Raw genomic sequence first — 17,766 nt, 5'->3', positions numbered from 1 at the left:
TAAACATGAAGGAAGGCTAAGCGACTAACAAACGATCGCTTCAAACCAAGGCCAAGGTCATCCATAAGTGAGGGTGAGAAAATATATCACTTTCTCTCTCTCACTTTGGTTAGGTGACCTTGGTGCAGTGCCCAACAACAACAACAAGTCTGTTAGAGTGAGTATTATAATCTTTGTCTGTTAGCCCTATTATATCTAATGGGCTCTGCAACAAGATATTCGTACAGAATCAGTTTTCATCACCCGCACTGGATTCGTGTGCTGTGTGCAAGCACTATTATATTAAATATGAAATATCAAAACGCTTTAAAAAAAACTCTGCCACTAGTATTGCCAGGTGCCCAAATTTACCGGAACATCATCAGTTTTTGGGACTAAAGCTAGGAACATACTACGCGGACGTCCGTCGTAAATCGACCGCGGACGGGAATCTGGACAATGAAATTACTTATAACCGTGCAAACTATCGGTCGACGGACGTGGACGTGGCCTTGAGCGCATGGACGTCCGATCGAAATCTGGCTCGCTGGATGTTTTGTTCCGTGCACACTGATCGGTCGCGGTCGCGGTCGATTTACGACGGACGTCCGCGTTCCTAGTTTGACTGCTATTTTATTCCTTTATTTCATAAAAATATACTGAACAGCTTTATTGTTTTACATAGATACAGTCTATCAGTATGTCTAAGTAACGTTAATCCCCTAAAACTAATCGCAGAATTTCGCGGATTAATAAAATTGTGTTCGTACACAGTACAGGGTTTATCATCATCATCATCATCATCATCACAGGGTTTACCAACTTTAGAAGAATAAAGATGTATATAATGTATATATTACAATTATAAGTCATAAATACCATTTATTTCCACTTTATTTTAATTTTGTAATATTTCCTTTTTTTTTTTAATCGATCCTGACAAGTTGACAACACCTGAATTGTCACTCATGTGTCAATGTCAAATATTTTGGCGGGAACTACCGTAGTATTGTCGAGTGCGAGTGTTTTTACATTAATTTTTATCGTATATTTTGTTTATAATTAACCTGAGTGATAGCTTAAAGTAAATCATTTCGGTTTGTGCAAGATATATTTTTGTTAAGATCATTTAGTTCAGTTCCTGGCCACCTGAAAGTCATGGCAACCAACGGCTTTGCTGATCACCATGATGAGTATCAGTATCTTAAGCTTGTAAAGCAAATTATAGACACAGGTATGACTTAAGAAGCTTTACAATTTGAATATGTATAGTTATTTTTCAAGATATATATTAGCTACCAACATCTGTTATGTTTTAGGTGACAAAAGAGTAGACAGAACTGGTGTCGGCACTTTGTCCATTTTCGGGGCAATGCAAAGATATTCTCTTAGAAACAATACTTTGCCTCTTTTGACAACGAAGCGCGTTTTTACTAGAGGAGTTCTTGAGGAACTGTTATGGATGATCTCCGGGTCAACTGATGCTAAGGTCTTAGCCTCCAAAGGTGTTCATATTTGGGATGCTAATGGCTCAAGGGCTTTTCTTGATAATTTGGGATTTACAGACAGAGAAGAAGGTATTAACTATATATAATTCCATAACATTTGCTGTGTTTTTATATTACCTATTTAGTAACCATTAGTTATTTTCTGCAGGTGACCTGGGTCCAGTATATGGATTTCAATGGAGACACAGTGGTGCTCAATATGTTAATGCTAAAACTGATTACAGTGGACAAGGAATTGACCAGCTCCAAAACATAATTGACAGTATAAAGTATGTTATTGATTCAATGTCAATTAGAACAAACTACTAATATTATAAATATTATAAAAGGGAAAGTGTGTGTGTCTGTTTGTTTGTGCGTGTTGCAGCGACAAACTGACGTGATTTTTTAAATGGAGATAGTTGAAGGGCTTGAGAGTTACATAGGCTACTTTTTGTCTTTTTCTGACCCCCAACTTTCCTAAAATGGGGGGGTAGAAGTTGGTATGGAACATTCCACATTTGTCGAATTTAGCATGAGCAAAGCTCTTGAATTTCAAAATAAAAGTGTAAATAAATAATAGTCACTATGGAACAATAATGTTAAATTAAAAATAATCCTTTTCAGAAAAAATCCTGCAGACAGAAGGATGCTGATGTGTGCTTGGAATCCTTCAGACTTGGGTAAAATGGCTCTCCCGCCGTGCCACTGCTTAGCCCAGTTCCATGTGGCCAGTGGCCGACTATCATGCCTCCTGTACCAGAGAAGTGCCGACATGGGCCTTGGTGTTCCCTTCAACATCGCCAGCTATGCCTTTTTGACCCATATGATTGCTCATATAACAGGGCTAGAGGTAAGAATTGTTTTTTTGCCACCTTGGTTCTTTAAAATTGATTAACCCTTGTTGGTGTGTCTTATCTTAGAATTTTAACCTTCTCAGTCTCAATGACATGTTAAAGTTGGTTAAAGTGTCATTAACCCCAAAATCCATCCAACAAAAAAGTTAAAGATAAGATTTTTACTGTGGCTAAGTATCAGTAGACATGTAAATACATAACATTTACATAGTATAAATTTAAAAGTGGAAAATGTCTGCCTTGGGTGAGACTTGAACTCACGGCCTCTGGATCGATACTCCAGCGCTCTGCCAACTGAGCCACCAAGACTTCAACCAAGCCAGCGAAATTTTCCACTACTAAGGTCAATGGGACCCGTAGCGACATCTACCGTAAGAGTGTTAAACTTCTTAAACGGCAACTGGAGTTCCAAGTCATATTGGAAATTCACCAGTTATGATGCGCTAACCATGCTAAATTTAACTTTTAACCGTTTAAGAACAGATACAGGCTTTATCAGTTACTACAACTGCCTGCCTGCTTTACAAATAATAATAATAATAAGCCCGCGGGGGCAGCTTGTGGCGAGCTGACGGTGAGTGGCGACACCGCGGACCCCTATTCCAGAGGGCACTTCCATCTAGCCCTCGCCTCTGCGCTTGCCTTAACCGGCCGGCCAGCGTGGATTCGCAAGAGCGGGACCTATGCTCCAGGTTGGAAGTGTAAAATGTCATAACGCCGGCGGCCTGCTGAACGGATCACCGGGATCTGGCTACCGCAGTCTCACCTCTCGACAACCTTTCAGCCACTCTTCAAGTGTTGCTCTGTTGTCGCACCATGCGTGCGGCCGTTTTGCAGGGCCCACTCAATGAGTTGGCGAGTCATCGCCTGTCTTTTACAATCTTGAGACTAGTTGTCATGGCAGGTGTCCGATAGTCTCCCCCATAGACCATTATCCAGTCCATCCAACTTGCACAACAATAGCCTATGACCTTAGTTCCCATCGCAACACAAAAGTGCTGCACTGAAATAGTCTTTACACCTGGCGGGGACCATCTCCGGATGTATCATATTGTGCGCTCGGGGATGGTATCCGCCAGGTGTAACCCTTGCCTTTAGATTAAAGTGTCTAAAAGGGCCTCTGTGCTGTTGGCTTCGGCCCCACACATGCCTCCCAAAAGTCCGGGACCCCATGGTACCGAGATATGGTAAGACATACAAATAATAATAATAAAATTGTAGTCCTACAGAGTTTTGCTTAAAGTGCCCCTTTAAGGCTGCTGCCAAATCGTCAAAACTAGTACAGTCAGCTGCAGATAAAAGTATACCCCCTACATAAAAATTTGTATGCAAGGGGGTATCCTTTTCTCTGCAGCTGATGTACCACTTTAGGTCCTTTCTGTGCCCCTGTTGCGGGTTTAATACCATCACACCACCCTTGATGCTGAAGCCCTAATATAAACCTCATTGTTCTGTCTTTCAGGCTGGAGAATTTGTCCACACAACTGGTGACACTCACGTTTACCTCAACCACATAGAGCCTCTTAAACTGCAACTGGAAAGACAACCCAGACCTTTTCCAACATTGGAGTTTGCACGCAAAGTAGATTCCATCAACGACTTTAAATTTGAGGACTTCATAATTAAAGATTATAATCCACATCCTAAGATTGATATGCAGATGGCAGTTTAAGGAGTCATATTTATGAAATAATTTATAAAGACTACATATTATAACCATAAGTGTATTTTTATTATGTAAACAATGTTACTTTGTAGGCATGAATGCAGATCCAAATAGTTTTAAATCATTTATTGCTTTTAAATTGTACTCTTCACTTACATATTTTACAACTACAAATAAAACCCCAATGTTATGTTACTAAATGGCAATGCAATTTATAGATAAAAAATAAGTGATGCTACTAAAATAAACACTTCATTACAATGTTTTGTAAAATTTTCATTAATATCTAACAAATTCATATTTTGTTGTCTTACTATTCAACAATTGGAGATGTTCATTATACAATGTAAATTACTTATTTCGAGTGCATGAGATCCCACTAGCGAAACATATCTTTGTAAAAATATCTATATTGGAAGGTCTCCCTTTTTTCTGCACTACATCCAGTTCGCAACAATCTTATACAAAATCCTTCCAGAATGCCCCTGCCTCACAATGAAACTTTTTGAAAAACAAATGATAAACTAATTTAGAAGGAAAGCTAGAGTGAAAAAAAATATATTTAAATTCACAGATCCATTCAAGAATTTTCAAGAAGTAGGTTAAAACATATGTCTGAACTGAAGTAATTAAAACAAATGATACAAAGTTAAAAGACAAGCAAAAGTATTGAAATAAGAAATATAACAATAGATGTATTGTGTTGACACTTGAATGGACATTTTGCAAAAGGACAAGAAATGTGTAGAAGATTCTTACGAAATGCATTACTTATCTTATCTCTAAGTAACCAATTTAATTTGTACATTTGTGGCTCAATTGAAGAAATTTATGCAACATTAAAGAATACAAGTACCTAACTTAATTTTTACTACAAAATGCATTCTTTTTAAAATAGAAAAAAAAATCCTTTATTTAAATAAATGAAATAGTAATATTATGATATAATAATCAAAATAAAAACCGATGGTTTTGTGATGTATAAGTAAAGATAAATTAAAAACTTTGTGACACTGCATCAATTTTCATCAACACATCTGGTCATCTTGTGGCATCTGAAAATTAAAAAAATGAATTGAATACAAAAAAAGTTATGGCTGTCCTCAGAGAATGGTCCTTATGCATTATTCGCAATAAGAAAGAACCATAATATTATATCAGGTGTTTTGTTTCAAATGAAATGAAAGACATTTGAAAGTATAATGCAGCTGCTAATAGTTAGGCAGGCCGCAAGAGTACCTATGTGTTTTTAGGGTGAAATTTTGGGCTCAAGTTGGAAAGAGCCAGCCCTGAGAAAAACTATATCTGCCTTAATGTATGTTCTTGATCAAGGCCCCTTGTGATTCGTTATGCCCATCTGTATCTTCATCTGCCTTAAAACCAAATTAGAAGTGCTATTTCTGAATTGGTAATAACATCAGTATAAAATCTGACCTGAGTAACGTTAGATGTGGCAGCGTCATCTGTTCTATAATCTTCTTCTTCTTCTTCTTCTCAGCATATTTGCGTCCACTGCTGAACATATGCCTCTTTCATGGATTTCCATTCTGTTCTATAAGCGGCGGTTCTGTGCCAGGTCGGCCCTGCCGTCTTTCTGATGTCGTCCGACCATCTGGCTCGTGGTTTCCCTTCACCTCGGCTTCCCAGTCTAGGTCTCCACAGCAATACTATCCGGCCCCATCGGTCGTCAACTCTTCGACAAATATGACCGGCCCATTCCCACTTTAGTTGCGCAATCCTCTTCGCGATGTCGGTAACTTTCGTGCGTTGGCGAATCTCCTCATTTCGGATTCTGTCTCGCAATGAAATCCCGAGCATCGCGCGCTCCATAGCTCTTTGGGCCACTCTTAATTGGCGAATTCGTCCAGCGGTTAGCGTCCATGTCTCGCACGCATAGGTCATTACTGGGAGGACACATTGGTTGTAGACTCTGGTTTTCAGTGACTGTGGAATTTTGGACTTGAAAACATCACCCAGCTTGCCAAATGCGCCCCATCCCAATTGAATGCGCCTACTAATTTCAGCATCCAGGGGGTCACCTTCAAGCGTTATTTTTGGCCCAAATATATGTACTCGCTTACTCTCTCCATCGTTTTGCCTTCTAATGTTATGGTTGCGTTTTTAGCAGTGCTCATCCACTTCGTTTTCTCCATATTCATTTTTAGACCAACTTGCATCGATGCCTGGCTTAGATCATTGAGCATTTGTTCGAGATCTTCAGGTGTCTCTGCGAGTAGAACGATGTCGTCAGCAAAACGTAGGTGGTTTAAATACGTTCCATCTATTTTTATGCCCATGCCGTCCCAGCTACAGTGTTTAAATACATCTTCTAGAGCATTTGTGAAAAGCTTTGGAGATATAACGTCACCTTGGCGCACCCCTCTTCGAAGTGGTATTGATGTTTTGGAGGCTTGAATTTGTACTGTCATTGTAGCTGAGTGGTAAAGGTTCTTCAATAATAATAAACTTGATATATGTTTGTAACACAACTCACCTCCTATTTGGTCGCCTTTCTCAGTCACTAAGTGGAAATAGCCCCTATGTGTACCAGGTCTGTTAGGTGCTACTAATTTTAACATAACAGTGGTGGAGTGTCCTGGGGGTAAAGGAGGAACATAGACAGGTGTAGCACCGAGCGGCTCCCCTCCAGCTTGGACCAACCTACAGCTACCAGGCCAACTCTCTGCCCCTGTATTGGCAATGGTCCAGTTTTGTTCAAAACTGTAATAAAAGAAACAATATTGTCACTTGAAGCATTAGTCATGAGTGCAGCCTAACAATGACTTTGTTATGTGACTCATCCAGGGGTAAAATTACATAAGCATTTTCAATACACTGCAGTATTATGTATATTTGAATAAAATGTTTAATCCAATGACTATGACTATAAAAATTATTTTAGCTTATGAGAAGAGTTTCCTGATTGATCAAGAGATTTATACAAATTTTATCTTTATTCAACATTGTTTTAGATTTATTTTTTTTCCTAGTAACTTATATATTTCAGTATTCATGATGTCAATGAAACCCTGTATGTTAAGTTGTTAACTGATGAGTTAAGCTTTACCACATGTTAAATATACTGTTTACTAATAAAACTTAGGTCTAAAATTTACAAGGAGTAATTATAAAATGTATGGAAAAGTTACACTCCTTTTTCCAAGAGTGGCACTGAAACTTAGTAGTTCATGTGCTCTGCCTATCACTTTATAGGATACAGGCGTGATTATATGTATATGTATGTATGGAAGAGAAAATGTGTTTACCAAACCCCAGGACCAACAGCCGTTTCCTGGTTTTGAGCAGCCTTCAATGACATAGATGGAAGTTTTTGTGGTAAGGTGTAGTCTAAATAACAACATATTGCAGTCTGCAAGTTCCTGGAACATTGTAATAACAAAATAAACGTTACGAAAAACATTTACCATAAATAACACTAAATATCATCTGACTGTGTTGGGTATATGGAATCAAAAAGCACATAATATACAAATAACAATAACATGTATAATAAATCAATTACCAATTACTCATGTCGAGAAAGAAACTCGCTGTGTTATGGGTCAAACTAGGTCCTAATAGTCTCTGCATTTGACCTATTAGTTCTTCCCTGTCTGTAGTATTCATACAGCTAAACTGTAAAAGTAAATTCTGATCTATTTCCCCAATGTTTTGGGGGGTTGGCATAGACGAACCATCAATATCCATAGTTACAGCACGGATCACAATGTATTTTGTAAATATTTCACCACTTCACAGAATATTATCATGCCCTTTGTTTATGTTCGTCAGCTGATTCTTTTATCTTCGTATTTTTTGGGCACTGACTTGTAACTTACAATATCATTAATGTTAATAATTATACCCCTGTCGGAATAGAGCCAAGTAACAATTACAATAAAAATTTAGAACAAGTAAAATGTGAGAGCCAGTGAATCTCGCTCGAATCACGTCATTATTTATCATGTCATGTCAATTTCACCACAGAGTACAATTCAAATATGGATTGAAAAGGTATGGACCTCGGTGTTGTTGGCAAAAGTGTACTATTCTACTACGAACACTAAGTTTGACAAAATAATTGGGAGCATTCTTCTCTATCACTCTAGGTACACTAAAAATGTAAAAAGATCGCAAATAATAAACTTCGTTGTTAGCAGTAAAGTTCCTTAAACAAAATCCTGTCCGGTTATATATAGAACAATCATCTGTTAAAACTATCACAATGTATCGACGTTATTTAATGTGTCTTAAATATACTGGGTATTTGACAGGTATTTCTTCGCTGTTGACGTACTGTTTGACGTTAGGCGCTTAGGTTATGTCCGTTTTATTTTTACATGCGTGCGAATTTTGAAATACTGGATAAGTGAAGTAATTTTTATCAAATAAGTTAAATCTTAGCTTAGTGACAAGCAGCGATAACATACCCAAAAGAGTTCATGTTTTAATAATGTGGTAGCGGTAGGAAATACAAACATGCAAACCAAACAGAAAACTTTACATCGCTGCACTTTTGAAGGATGCAATTCCGTGTTTAACAGACCATATAGATTGGCACAACACTTGTTAGTCCATAATAACATCGTAAGTATGTCATATTGAACTGGATTTTTGTTGGTCTTCTCAACCATAGCATCAAAATGCTAACTTAGTAAGCAATGTAGAACAGAATTGGATGTGAAACAGGCGCTGTAGCCTATAGACTTTTGAAACCCCAGTGGTATACATGCGCAATTACGATCCACCAACTGCATGCCTGTTGAGCTCTGGCAACCTTAAATACTCACCAACATGAATGCAACACTAGGAGTAGGATCTAGTGTTATTTGGCTGCAGTTTGGTGGAGGTACCTCCCCAGTTGGGCATCACAGTGCCCTACCATTTACAATGTCCATACCTCTCTTTATGGTTGCTCTGAGGAAGCTTATTGATTAGGCTACTTATGATATAGATATGTATGTAAATGTAATATTTTTTTTCCAGAAAGGGTTTCCATGTCCTGAGAGTAACTGCAACAAAGCATATACAAACAAAAGTCATCTAGACAGGCACATAAATAATACCCATAAAATTACTGAAAATGATATGTTATTCAGGTATTTAAAGTACTATTTGCATGCACCTTATAATATTTATTGTAAAAGGCTTGAACTTATTTTATTAAATCATTGATTTTTGCAGCTGTCCAACATGCTTAAAGAAGTATGCTAACAGGCAGAATTTGAAAAGGCATGTGAACATTACTCACAAAGTGAAGATACCATTTTCGTGTGACATTTGCAAGTTGAACTTTCTAAAGAAGCACCAGTTAACAGCGCACATGTACCAGCACACTGGAATTATGGCGTTCAGGTATACTTAGGATTACATTCTTAATACATTCACTCTGGTAAGGGGTTACATGACCTCTCAAGAAATATAGTGAATTTTATTACTAGTTTCACTGATTGCCACATAGAGTTATCATATACATACAATACTGTTTCTCTAGTGATTATACTCTTGAAATTGGACTAACTACTACACTGTCAACCTTAGCCTATGCCTATATGTATGTTTATTATTATACTGAATCAGTCCATGTGAAGTCAATTCATAATAAAAATATTAATTTCTTATAAATATAACATTTATTTTACCTAAAACTTGTATGTTACAGCTGTGAGCTTTGTCACAAAGAATTTGTGAGTCTCAAAGAAAAGAAGAAACATGCTCGAACACATAAGACATACAGGTGCACAGAGTGTGATGCCACATTCGGCATGTGGTCTAAGTACCAGAAGCACATAAAGCTAGATCACTTCGGCAGAGGTAACAAATTAAATACTAGAACTCTTGCATGTAATGATTAAAGGACCGGGAGAAGTGGCATACTAGAAGAGAGGCCTATGCTCAGCAGTGGGTGATAAAGGGCTGATATGATGATGATGTAATGATTGATTCAAAACTGAAATTAAATTAAAGCCCTTTATTGCTAATACTGATTATAGAGATCTAGAAAAATTCTACTATTTTTCTAGTTTTTTTAACTAAAGCGTGCGGTTAAACAATGACTTTGCCCCCTTGTAAAACAAATAACTAATATTATACTCTTGGGTCCACACGTTCGTTTTTCGTCACGTTCCTAAATTTGACCGATTCTGCTTTCGTCAGCCATTCTTCATTCGTCAACTTAGTCTGCAGTCTTTGACCATAATGTGTTGTTGACCTTTTGCTCATTTATATACACTCAATCGTCTTTCATAGTTGAGAAAGACCATCGACGATCGTGATGAATAAAGAATGGCTGACGAAAGCAGAATCGGACAAATTTAGGAATGTGCTGAAAAGCGAAAAACGAATGTGTCGACCCAAGAGTACCTATACCTTATGAGTTAGGCAGCGTTCCCACTTATACGTCGCGTGTCTCGGGGCGCGCAAAGGGCGTCCGCGCCACGCCACCTGAGTGTAATTCAAAAAGCGTCTCCTCAGTACATTTTGTATAGGAAGGACGTAAGGCTCGCGCCCCGCCGCCGCCACGCCACCTGGGGCGCGTCTTACGTCTTTTCTATACAAAATGTACTGAGGAGACGTTTTTTGAATTACACTGAAGCGGCGTGGCGCGGACGCCCGTTGCGCGCCCCGAGACACGCGACGTATAAGTGGGAACGCTGCCTTAGTTAAGAATTATTTTATCACAACTATTATTAGTATGTATTCTATATTTCAGCATTTGTTTGCAATGAGTGTGATAGACATTTTAAACTACGCAGTCACATTGTGCGGCACATTAAAACACATTCGGAAATAAAAACCAGAACTTTTCCATGCCCATATGATAACTGTGAACGGTAAATATAATAATCTATTGAAAGTCTTTAGTAGCTATAGTTTTTTTACAACCTCATTAATACTTTGTCCCGTTTATTTCAGGGTTTATTCAAGGAACAGTAATTTGAAACAACATATCTTAATGAAACATGAGAGAATAAGGCATGAATGTGAAATATGTGAAGCAGAGTTGAGTACAAAGGTAAATATTTCATTAATTTGAAAATGAAAATCTATATTATAATTTATAATAAAATATAATTATATTATATTTCAACATGCTAGTTAGTACAGTTTTTATTTTCATTACAGGCCAAGCTGGTATTGCATCTGAAGCTACACAGCGAACCAAATATTAAAACCAAGCCTACGAAAACAAAACTCACTGGACGTAAAGAGAGGAAAGATGCAGGCAGCATGAAAATCTCTATGGTCCGCCAAGCTTGCTGGAGTCCAGGAAGCATTAGAACCAGAAATCATTGATGTTATTGTTTAAAAACTTTGAAATTACAATGTTATGTTATTTTATCTATTCTCTTTGGAAATATGTGTCTTAACTTATTGAGATTTCATCACCCTCCAATAATAATGAGGCGAGGTTGACTGGTAGAGAATGCCTTAAAGCATTAAGTCCGCCTTTTTGTACTGCTAGATTTTTCTTTTGTGCAATAAAGATTAAATAAATAAATAAATAATTATAGCTTAGTTGGTAGTTACGCAGACAGAACGTACAGACTTGGTAGAAGGGCTTTCGCGATCTATATCCGCTAAAAGCTCTCCCGCTATGATCAATTTTCTACACTCGGCAATTTAGCAATAACTTAATTTATCTGGATCCGGTCAAGACATCATCATCATATCCGATGAAATAATCCATAGCAGGCAAAATATTGAATAGACGATTTACTAGTCACACTGTGTACTTGTCGGCCTGTCGTTCTTAGCAATGTCAGTGCCTAGCACATGATGGCCGCGAGAGTATGTCTCCGTGAGATACATTACACGTCTTCTAACTGTATTAATGACAAGGACGGGTAGATCAAGACAAAATACCTATACATGTTTTATAAGCATTGTTGGGGAAACTTCTAGTATCTTTGCTAGTACTTAGCAGTAAACGAAGTTACCACATCCCGAAGTTTTCTTACTTAACTGGCCTTTATAAACAAAATTCATGTTAGGCAATTTTAAATTTTGCCGCCTGCTGACAAGGTCGAGTGGCATACTCGACCTAGATGTCGCTCTTTCACAATGTGTTAGAGGGAGACAAAGACGTTTGGATAGAGAGGCAAATAAACGAGTCGGTTATGTAAGTACGAACGTTTGTTAACATTTTTAAACTGTGAATAGATAAACGAGCGTATAATTCATTACCTTAAACAGTTTAACTAAAAGAGTACAGAGGAATTTAATCTTTTCTGCTATAATATGAAGGTTTCGGTTGGAATGAAATGAAGCTAGTTTGAAGTTTGCGAAACTTTATTAATCTGTCATTTGAGATTTTCATTGTGTTGAGGTTAACATTGTTATTAGGATTAAAGTTTTAATAAAAGTAAATGAATATTTTAAAATAAGAAGAACACTTATTTCTTTAAATGAATAATAATAAAAAGCTCTGTGAAAGCATTGTTACCGTGTTAAAGATATTAAGACAGTGACTATAACTTAAGTTCAAACAAAACTAGTTTCTTTGTTAGAAAAATCTTGTTATTTTTTAAACCATGTCGGATTTTTCTTTGAATATTTTTACGCTCAATTGTTGGTAAGTTACAAGCAAATTACGTATGTTTAGTCACAGAGTTACAATGAAATGCTACATTCACAACAGGTCCTAATATAATTAAATTAATTAAGTTTTGAGAGATGTCTTGATTGCTTTATACGAAATTTATATTTTTTTAGGGGTATACCTATTGTCTCAAAAAACAGAAAGGAACGTATGGAAGCTATTTCAACGTATCTACAAGAAAGCTGTCATACTGTGGTGTGCCTGCAGGAAGTTTGGAGTGAGGATGATTATCTGTTTATTAAAGAAAAACTGAAACGCAACCTGCCCTACTCACATTACTTCTACAGGTATTTAACTATACACCAATAGATTTTAAAATTAATATTTTTAGGCACAGTGTTGAATGCACCACCATATCATACCATCATCATCTTCATCATATTCCATGGTTGCAAAAAAGTATTATGATTATGTTAGTCATGCATTTATACTAACTAGTTTTCAGTGATAGCGCAATACATATACCAAGTAACTAACAAAGTTAATTAAGTTCCGAATTCAAACATTTTAACAAGAATATTATCATTTTATCCATACTAATATTATAAATGGGAAAGTGTGTGTCTGTTTGTTTGTCCGTCTTTCACGGCAAAACGGAGTGATGAATTGACGTGATTTTTCAAGTGGAGATAGTTGAAGGGATGGAGAGTGACATAGGCTGTAGTTTGTCTCGTTCTAACGCGAGCGAAGCCGCGGGCAAAAGCTAGTACTTTATATTTCCATCTTATCTTATAGAATCTTGAAAAGTGGAAGATTCTTCTGAGACCTTATGTCCTTTATGCGGAATAACAGAATCACATCATTATGATCATTATCATCATTATATTTTGTTGCCTTCATTAGCTCTTCAATCTTCAAGTGTCATATGAATTTTTTGAGATGTTGGAATTTTGATGTTATTTCAATTATTCAAATTTCAATTTTGATTGACATAATTGGTTGGGAGTTGATGGCTGATACCCCAAAGGTTAACTAACACATTGTTGCACTATACTGAAGATAATGACATGTTGTGACTTAGTCACCTTACATTAAATTAATAAAGGGTGTCACATTGTCCATTGTTTTCCAGTGGAGTACTTGGCTCGGGTCTCTGTGTGTTCTCGAAGTGGCTTATACAGGATGTATTTTTCCACCAATGGCCACTGAATGGGTACATCCATAAGATCCACCATGGGGATTGGTTTGGAGGCAAGGGTGTTGGTTTGTGTCGGATCCGGGTAAAAGATAGACTGGTTAACATCTATTGTACCCATGTAAGTACTTTAACTAACTTTTCTAATATTTTGTTAATAGTATCCAACCAAATTTTAGGTTTTAGTATAAAAATCTTTGGTAAAACTCACACTTCCCATACAATATTTTTTCGTAAGTACTGAAGCTTGCTTGTTTTAACTTTTTTTTTAGTTTACTTGTTTGGTTTAGTACCTCCTCAAATTATAGATAGTTCATTGTTCAAACACCAAAAAATAATAGCCCATTCACATTTCATTCAACATTTTCAGTATGTCAAGAGAGTTTCAGACACTAGCACCAAATGTAATGTGGTGCTGTTTTTGATTTATTTATTATCTTATAAAAAAAAAATCAGTTTCAATTCCATTTATTTACAGTTACATGCAGAGTACCATGAGGATGACATTTACTTAGCACACAGGGCTCTGCAAGCACACTCCACTGCAGAGTTCGTCAATCTTACTAAGTCCACAGCCGATGTATCCATCCTGGCTGGAGACCTGAATACAGGCCCCGGCGATTTATCCTACAGGTATAATTACATACTTACCAGTTACTAGTTTCTCTTTGGTGAAGAAAAACATTGTGAGAGAACCAAACTATGAAAATGAAATTTATTTTTCAAGTAGGCATATTACAATGCGCATATGAACGTCAAATAAAGCTACGCCGGCTCTAACCCTACGCCTCAGCCTCGAGAAGATTTCAGTCTCTCCTCAGTTGGGAGGGGGGACTGAAATCTGAATAAGGCCTAGTGTGCCCTCTGGGTTGGAAGGTCAGATGGTCATCTATTTCTGAAAACTAGTGCCTACGCCAAATCCTCAGATTAATTCACGTTTGAGTGCGCTAGATGTCTTTCAATGAGGACACTCAAAGGTTATGAGTGTTATGACAGATGGCGCCACCCTATTAGTCCATACGTATGAGCGAGAAGATATGTTTTTTTCTGTCTCTCACATATGAATGACAGTGACATGCCTAGACACTTGCACAGGCGCCGCCTGGCGGGATAAAATGTCTGTGTGCCTCCTCATTGTGTTTGACACAGCCATGCATGAAGGTTTTTAATTTGGCGATGAGCGAGCCTCAAGTAAATGTAAATATTTTTATTTTAGATTAATAACAGAACTCCCATCGCTCATAGACCCGTACGACTTAGAGTGTGAGAACACAAACCCTGCTATTAGGAAAGCCACCGGCACCAACGACAACTGCAACAACAGCTACTCTGACAAGAAGCAAGCCAAGCTGTGCCCTGAGGGGAAGAGGATTGATCATATACTTTACCATGTCAACTCTCAGTGGGCGGTAAGATCACTTGGATCATTAAATAGAATCGGACCGGTCCACATAGAGCGGGCAGCGTCGCGAGGCATTTCTGCCGCATGGTAAATGTAGACTTGCGCAATTCCCTTCAACAGAGTGGTTGCTCGCTTTATGTGGACTGTCCTAATCTGCTCATAAGGAATTGTAGTTTCTAAAATCTAAATAGACTAGGCAGGCAAAAATGGTCGCGTGATAAGTGCAATAGGGACGCACCGATGCGATAAAGCTTATCGAACTATAGCGTGCTACACCCGTAGGAGACTGTTAAAAAATAAACTTGATAGGAAAAATTATGATGAAGCCAATTCTGTCAGTAACACAGAAAATCTTTGTTTACAGGAACTTATTTTTAAGATGTATATTTTTTGTTTTCAGGCCGAAGTAATGAATTTTGGCAACCCACTCGAAGACAGGGTGCCCGGGCAGCAATTTTCGTACTCGGACCACAACGCAGTCGTCCTCGAACTGCATATACGGCCCACAGAGGGCTTTTACAAAGACCACGTCTATAACAAGAACGGGTCGCTGGACGACACTATTGCAGACGCGTACAAAGTGTGCGATGAGGCTTATTCCAACTTATCCAAAACAAGGAAGCTGTATTTGTTCGCTGGAGGACTAATCTTCATGTTCCTACTTGGCTCATTCGGTTACTGGCCGGATTACGTGTTGTACAACGTGATAAAGATAATTATCACTGGTCTAAGTTTTTACTATCTGATTATGGGGACTTTGTGGAACAGAATTGAGATGAATAGCTTGAAGGCCGGGCTGAGTGCTCTAGACAATTTTGTCAAAAGCAGGAGCCAGTTGAAAAAGGATAATGGAGAGCCAAACCTGTGATAAATTGATCAGAATGTGGATTTTGTTGAAAAATACAAGAAATATCAAAATGTGATGGTGTAACAATAAGGTTCACTTTTTCGTGGTCAAAAAGACAATACTGTTATTTGTTGAATTAGAAATTGACATATCTACGAAAAAGTATTTAGGTTAGGTATTTCTTTCGTTTTAACATTCATTTCAGTATTTTCAGGACTAGCCGACTAATCTTTAATTTAATTTAAGGAATTCTGTAATTTAAGTCCAGTAAGATGCAAAAATGCCATACGATAGTAGGTAAAATTCTATTTTAATGCTCAAGCACTTATTCTATTTTTATTCCTATCCCATTGATGCCACAGTTTGGTTTTCTTTTAACCCCTTATTTGCCAAGAGTGGCCCTGAAACTTAAGTAGTTTCATGTGCTCTGCCTACCCCTTTATGGGATACAGGCGTGATTGTATGTATGTATGTATGTATTGATTCCTTTTAAAAAGAAGTCTACCTACACATTAAGGTAAATGTATAGGAATGAAATAGAAGGGCTTGTTCAGCTCGTTAAAAAAAGCTACCGAAAAGTCATTATTAGGCGTGCCATGTACCTACATTAGTACCTTATTCAATTGGTATGAATATAGATACAGTATTAGGCAGCTATAAACAAAAAACCTCTTACATTACGGGTACCTCTTACATACTCTTACATTTTTGTCAGAGTTGTCCACCCCACTTTTTTTTATTTGGAAATGTTTATGTGGTTTCCACTCAGAATCGCGAGCTTTTTCAATCCTAATAGGAGAAAAAAGTCCCTCAAGGTTTTTCCCATTCCGTTACCATTTTTTCATATATTTTGTATAGCGGTAACGGAATGGAAGGTTTGAAAATGTATGGAAATCTTGGGACATTTTTCTCCTATCACGAGCGAAAGACCGATTCTGAGTATTAATCGCGTAAAAAATGTAGGTATGTTACAAAAAAGTAGGGTGGACAACTCTGAAAAAAAAATGGCCTATTTTCGCTTTTTGACTTCTTCCTATTTGATGAATGATTGTTTTAATTGCTTATTAATTAATTAATTAATAATTTTAATTAGTCTTATAATTTTATTGTATGTCATTGCTTATATTCACATTCGTACCTAGTTACGTAGATAATTAATTAATGACGCATTACTTGTTAAATGAGAAACCTATCGTACATTCCAATGTTTAAAAACTAATATGTTAATTAATAAATACTATGAAATATATTTACCTATTATATGAAATAAAATTGCTTTTCTCTCCCTTAGTAAATACCCTATCGAGTGGCTGTTGTCCTAATCCTGTCTCTTGGGACACGCAGAGGGCACCACTCTTCACGGCGTAACAACTACTTGTAGAAAATTAATGGAATATAATATGAAAAGGCTACTGGATAAAAGCTATGGAAGTAAAACGATGAGCCCAAGAACTGAGAGTAGTGGTGTTACTGAACTTTAAACACGTAGCCCATGAAAGTAGCAGACTCGACTTATATTGATTTAAGCCCCGTTTAGACATCATCATCATTAGACATAGGACAATTTGCCTTTAGCCTTAACGCTCCTTTTTTTAACGACACCACAATGCACAGAAACTCTAATGCAACTTCATGCACCGTATAAATGGGACCTTTGAGTTACTTACGTGAAAATGAAAATCATGTGTATTGGATAAAGAAATACGTTTAATTCTAAATCTTAACAGACGAACCGCTCCAAAAGTTGCGGTATATATCACAATTTATAACATAATATATTAAGATATATTT

General features: G+C 37.2%; 4 protein-coding genes and 1 long non-coding RNA gene across 5 annotated transcripts; 3 read left to right on the top strand and 2 right to left on the bottom strand.

Annotated features, from left to right (window-relative positions):
- The first annotated feature begins 976 nt into the window (after positions 1–976).
- Positions 977–4,047, top strand: LOC125228894 (thymidylate synthase). Its single transcript, XM_048133599.1, has 5 exons — positions 977–1,213; positions 1,299–1,556; positions 1,636–1,756; positions 2,094–2,319; positions 3,786–4,047. Exons 1-5 carry the CDS (start codon positions 1,138–1,140, stop codon positions 3,993–3,995), a joined length of 891 nt encoding a protein of 296 aa, XP_047989556.1. The 5' UTR covers positions 977–1,137; the 3' UTR covers positions 3,996–4,047.
- A 53-nt stretch (positions 4,048–4,100) lies between these two features.
- On the bottom strand, positions 4,101–5,470 carry LOC125228896. Its single transcript, XR_007177342.1, has 2 exons — positions 5,424–5,470; positions 4,101–5,044 (listed from the first exon to the last, which is right to left on the bottom strand). It is a non-coding gene; the product is annotated as an uncharacterized LOC125228896 (long non-coding RNA).
- Positions 5,471–6,177: 707 nt separating this feature from the next.
- On the bottom strand, positions 6,178–8,012 carry LOC125229091 (protein ILRUN). The gene is made up of 4 exons (XM_048133869.1): positions 7,513–8,012; positions 7,256–7,369; positions 6,413–6,710; positions 6,178–6,216 (listed from the first exon to the last, which is right to left on the bottom strand). Exons 1-4 carry the CDS (start codon positions 7,695–7,697, stop codon positions 6,178–6,180), a joined length of 636 nt encoding a protein of 211 aa, XP_047989826.1. The 5' UTR covers positions 7,698–8,012.
- Positions 8,013–8,285: 273 nt separating this feature from the next.
- On the top strand, positions 8,286–12,069 carry LOC125228893 (gastrula zinc finger protein XlCGF8.2DB-like). Its single transcript, XM_048133598.1, has 7 exons — positions 8,286–8,576; positions 8,976–9,088; positions 9,174–9,344; positions 9,652–9,803; positions 10,702–10,822; positions 10,905–11,004; positions 11,115–12,069. The coding sequence occupies exons 1-7, from the start codon at positions 8,469–8,471 to the stop codon at positions 11,283–11,285; spliced, it is 936 nt and encodes a 311-aa protein (XP_047989555.1). The 5' UTR covers positions 8,286–8,468; the 3' UTR covers positions 11,286–12,069.
- A 251-nt stretch (positions 12,070–12,320) lies between these two features.
- On the top strand, positions 12,321–16,419 carry LOC125228746 (putative neutral sphingomyelinase). Its single transcript, XM_048133413.1, has 6 exons — positions 12,321–12,564; positions 12,705–12,878; positions 13,664–13,847; positions 14,205–14,359; positions 14,943–15,135; positions 15,529–16,419. Exons 1-6 carry the CDS (start codon positions 12,524–12,526, stop codon positions 15,994–15,996), a joined length of 1,215 nt encoding a protein of 404 aa, XP_047989370.1. The 5' UTR covers positions 12,321–12,523; the 3' UTR covers positions 15,997–16,419.
- The last annotated feature ends 1,347 nt before the right edge of the window (positions 16,420–17,766 follow it).

This window comes from Leguminivora glycinivorella, chromosome 8 (genome assembly GCF_023078275.1).
Source record: "Leguminivora glycinivorella isolate SPB_JAAS2020 chromosome 8, LegGlyc_1.1, whole genome shotgun sequence".
Lineage (NCBI taxonomy): Eukaryota > Metazoa > Arthropoda > Insecta > Lepidoptera > Tortricidae > Leguminivora > Leguminivora glycinivorella.
Note: the sequence above shows the minus strand (reverse complement) of the source record. Positions and strands in the feature narration are given on the sequence as shown.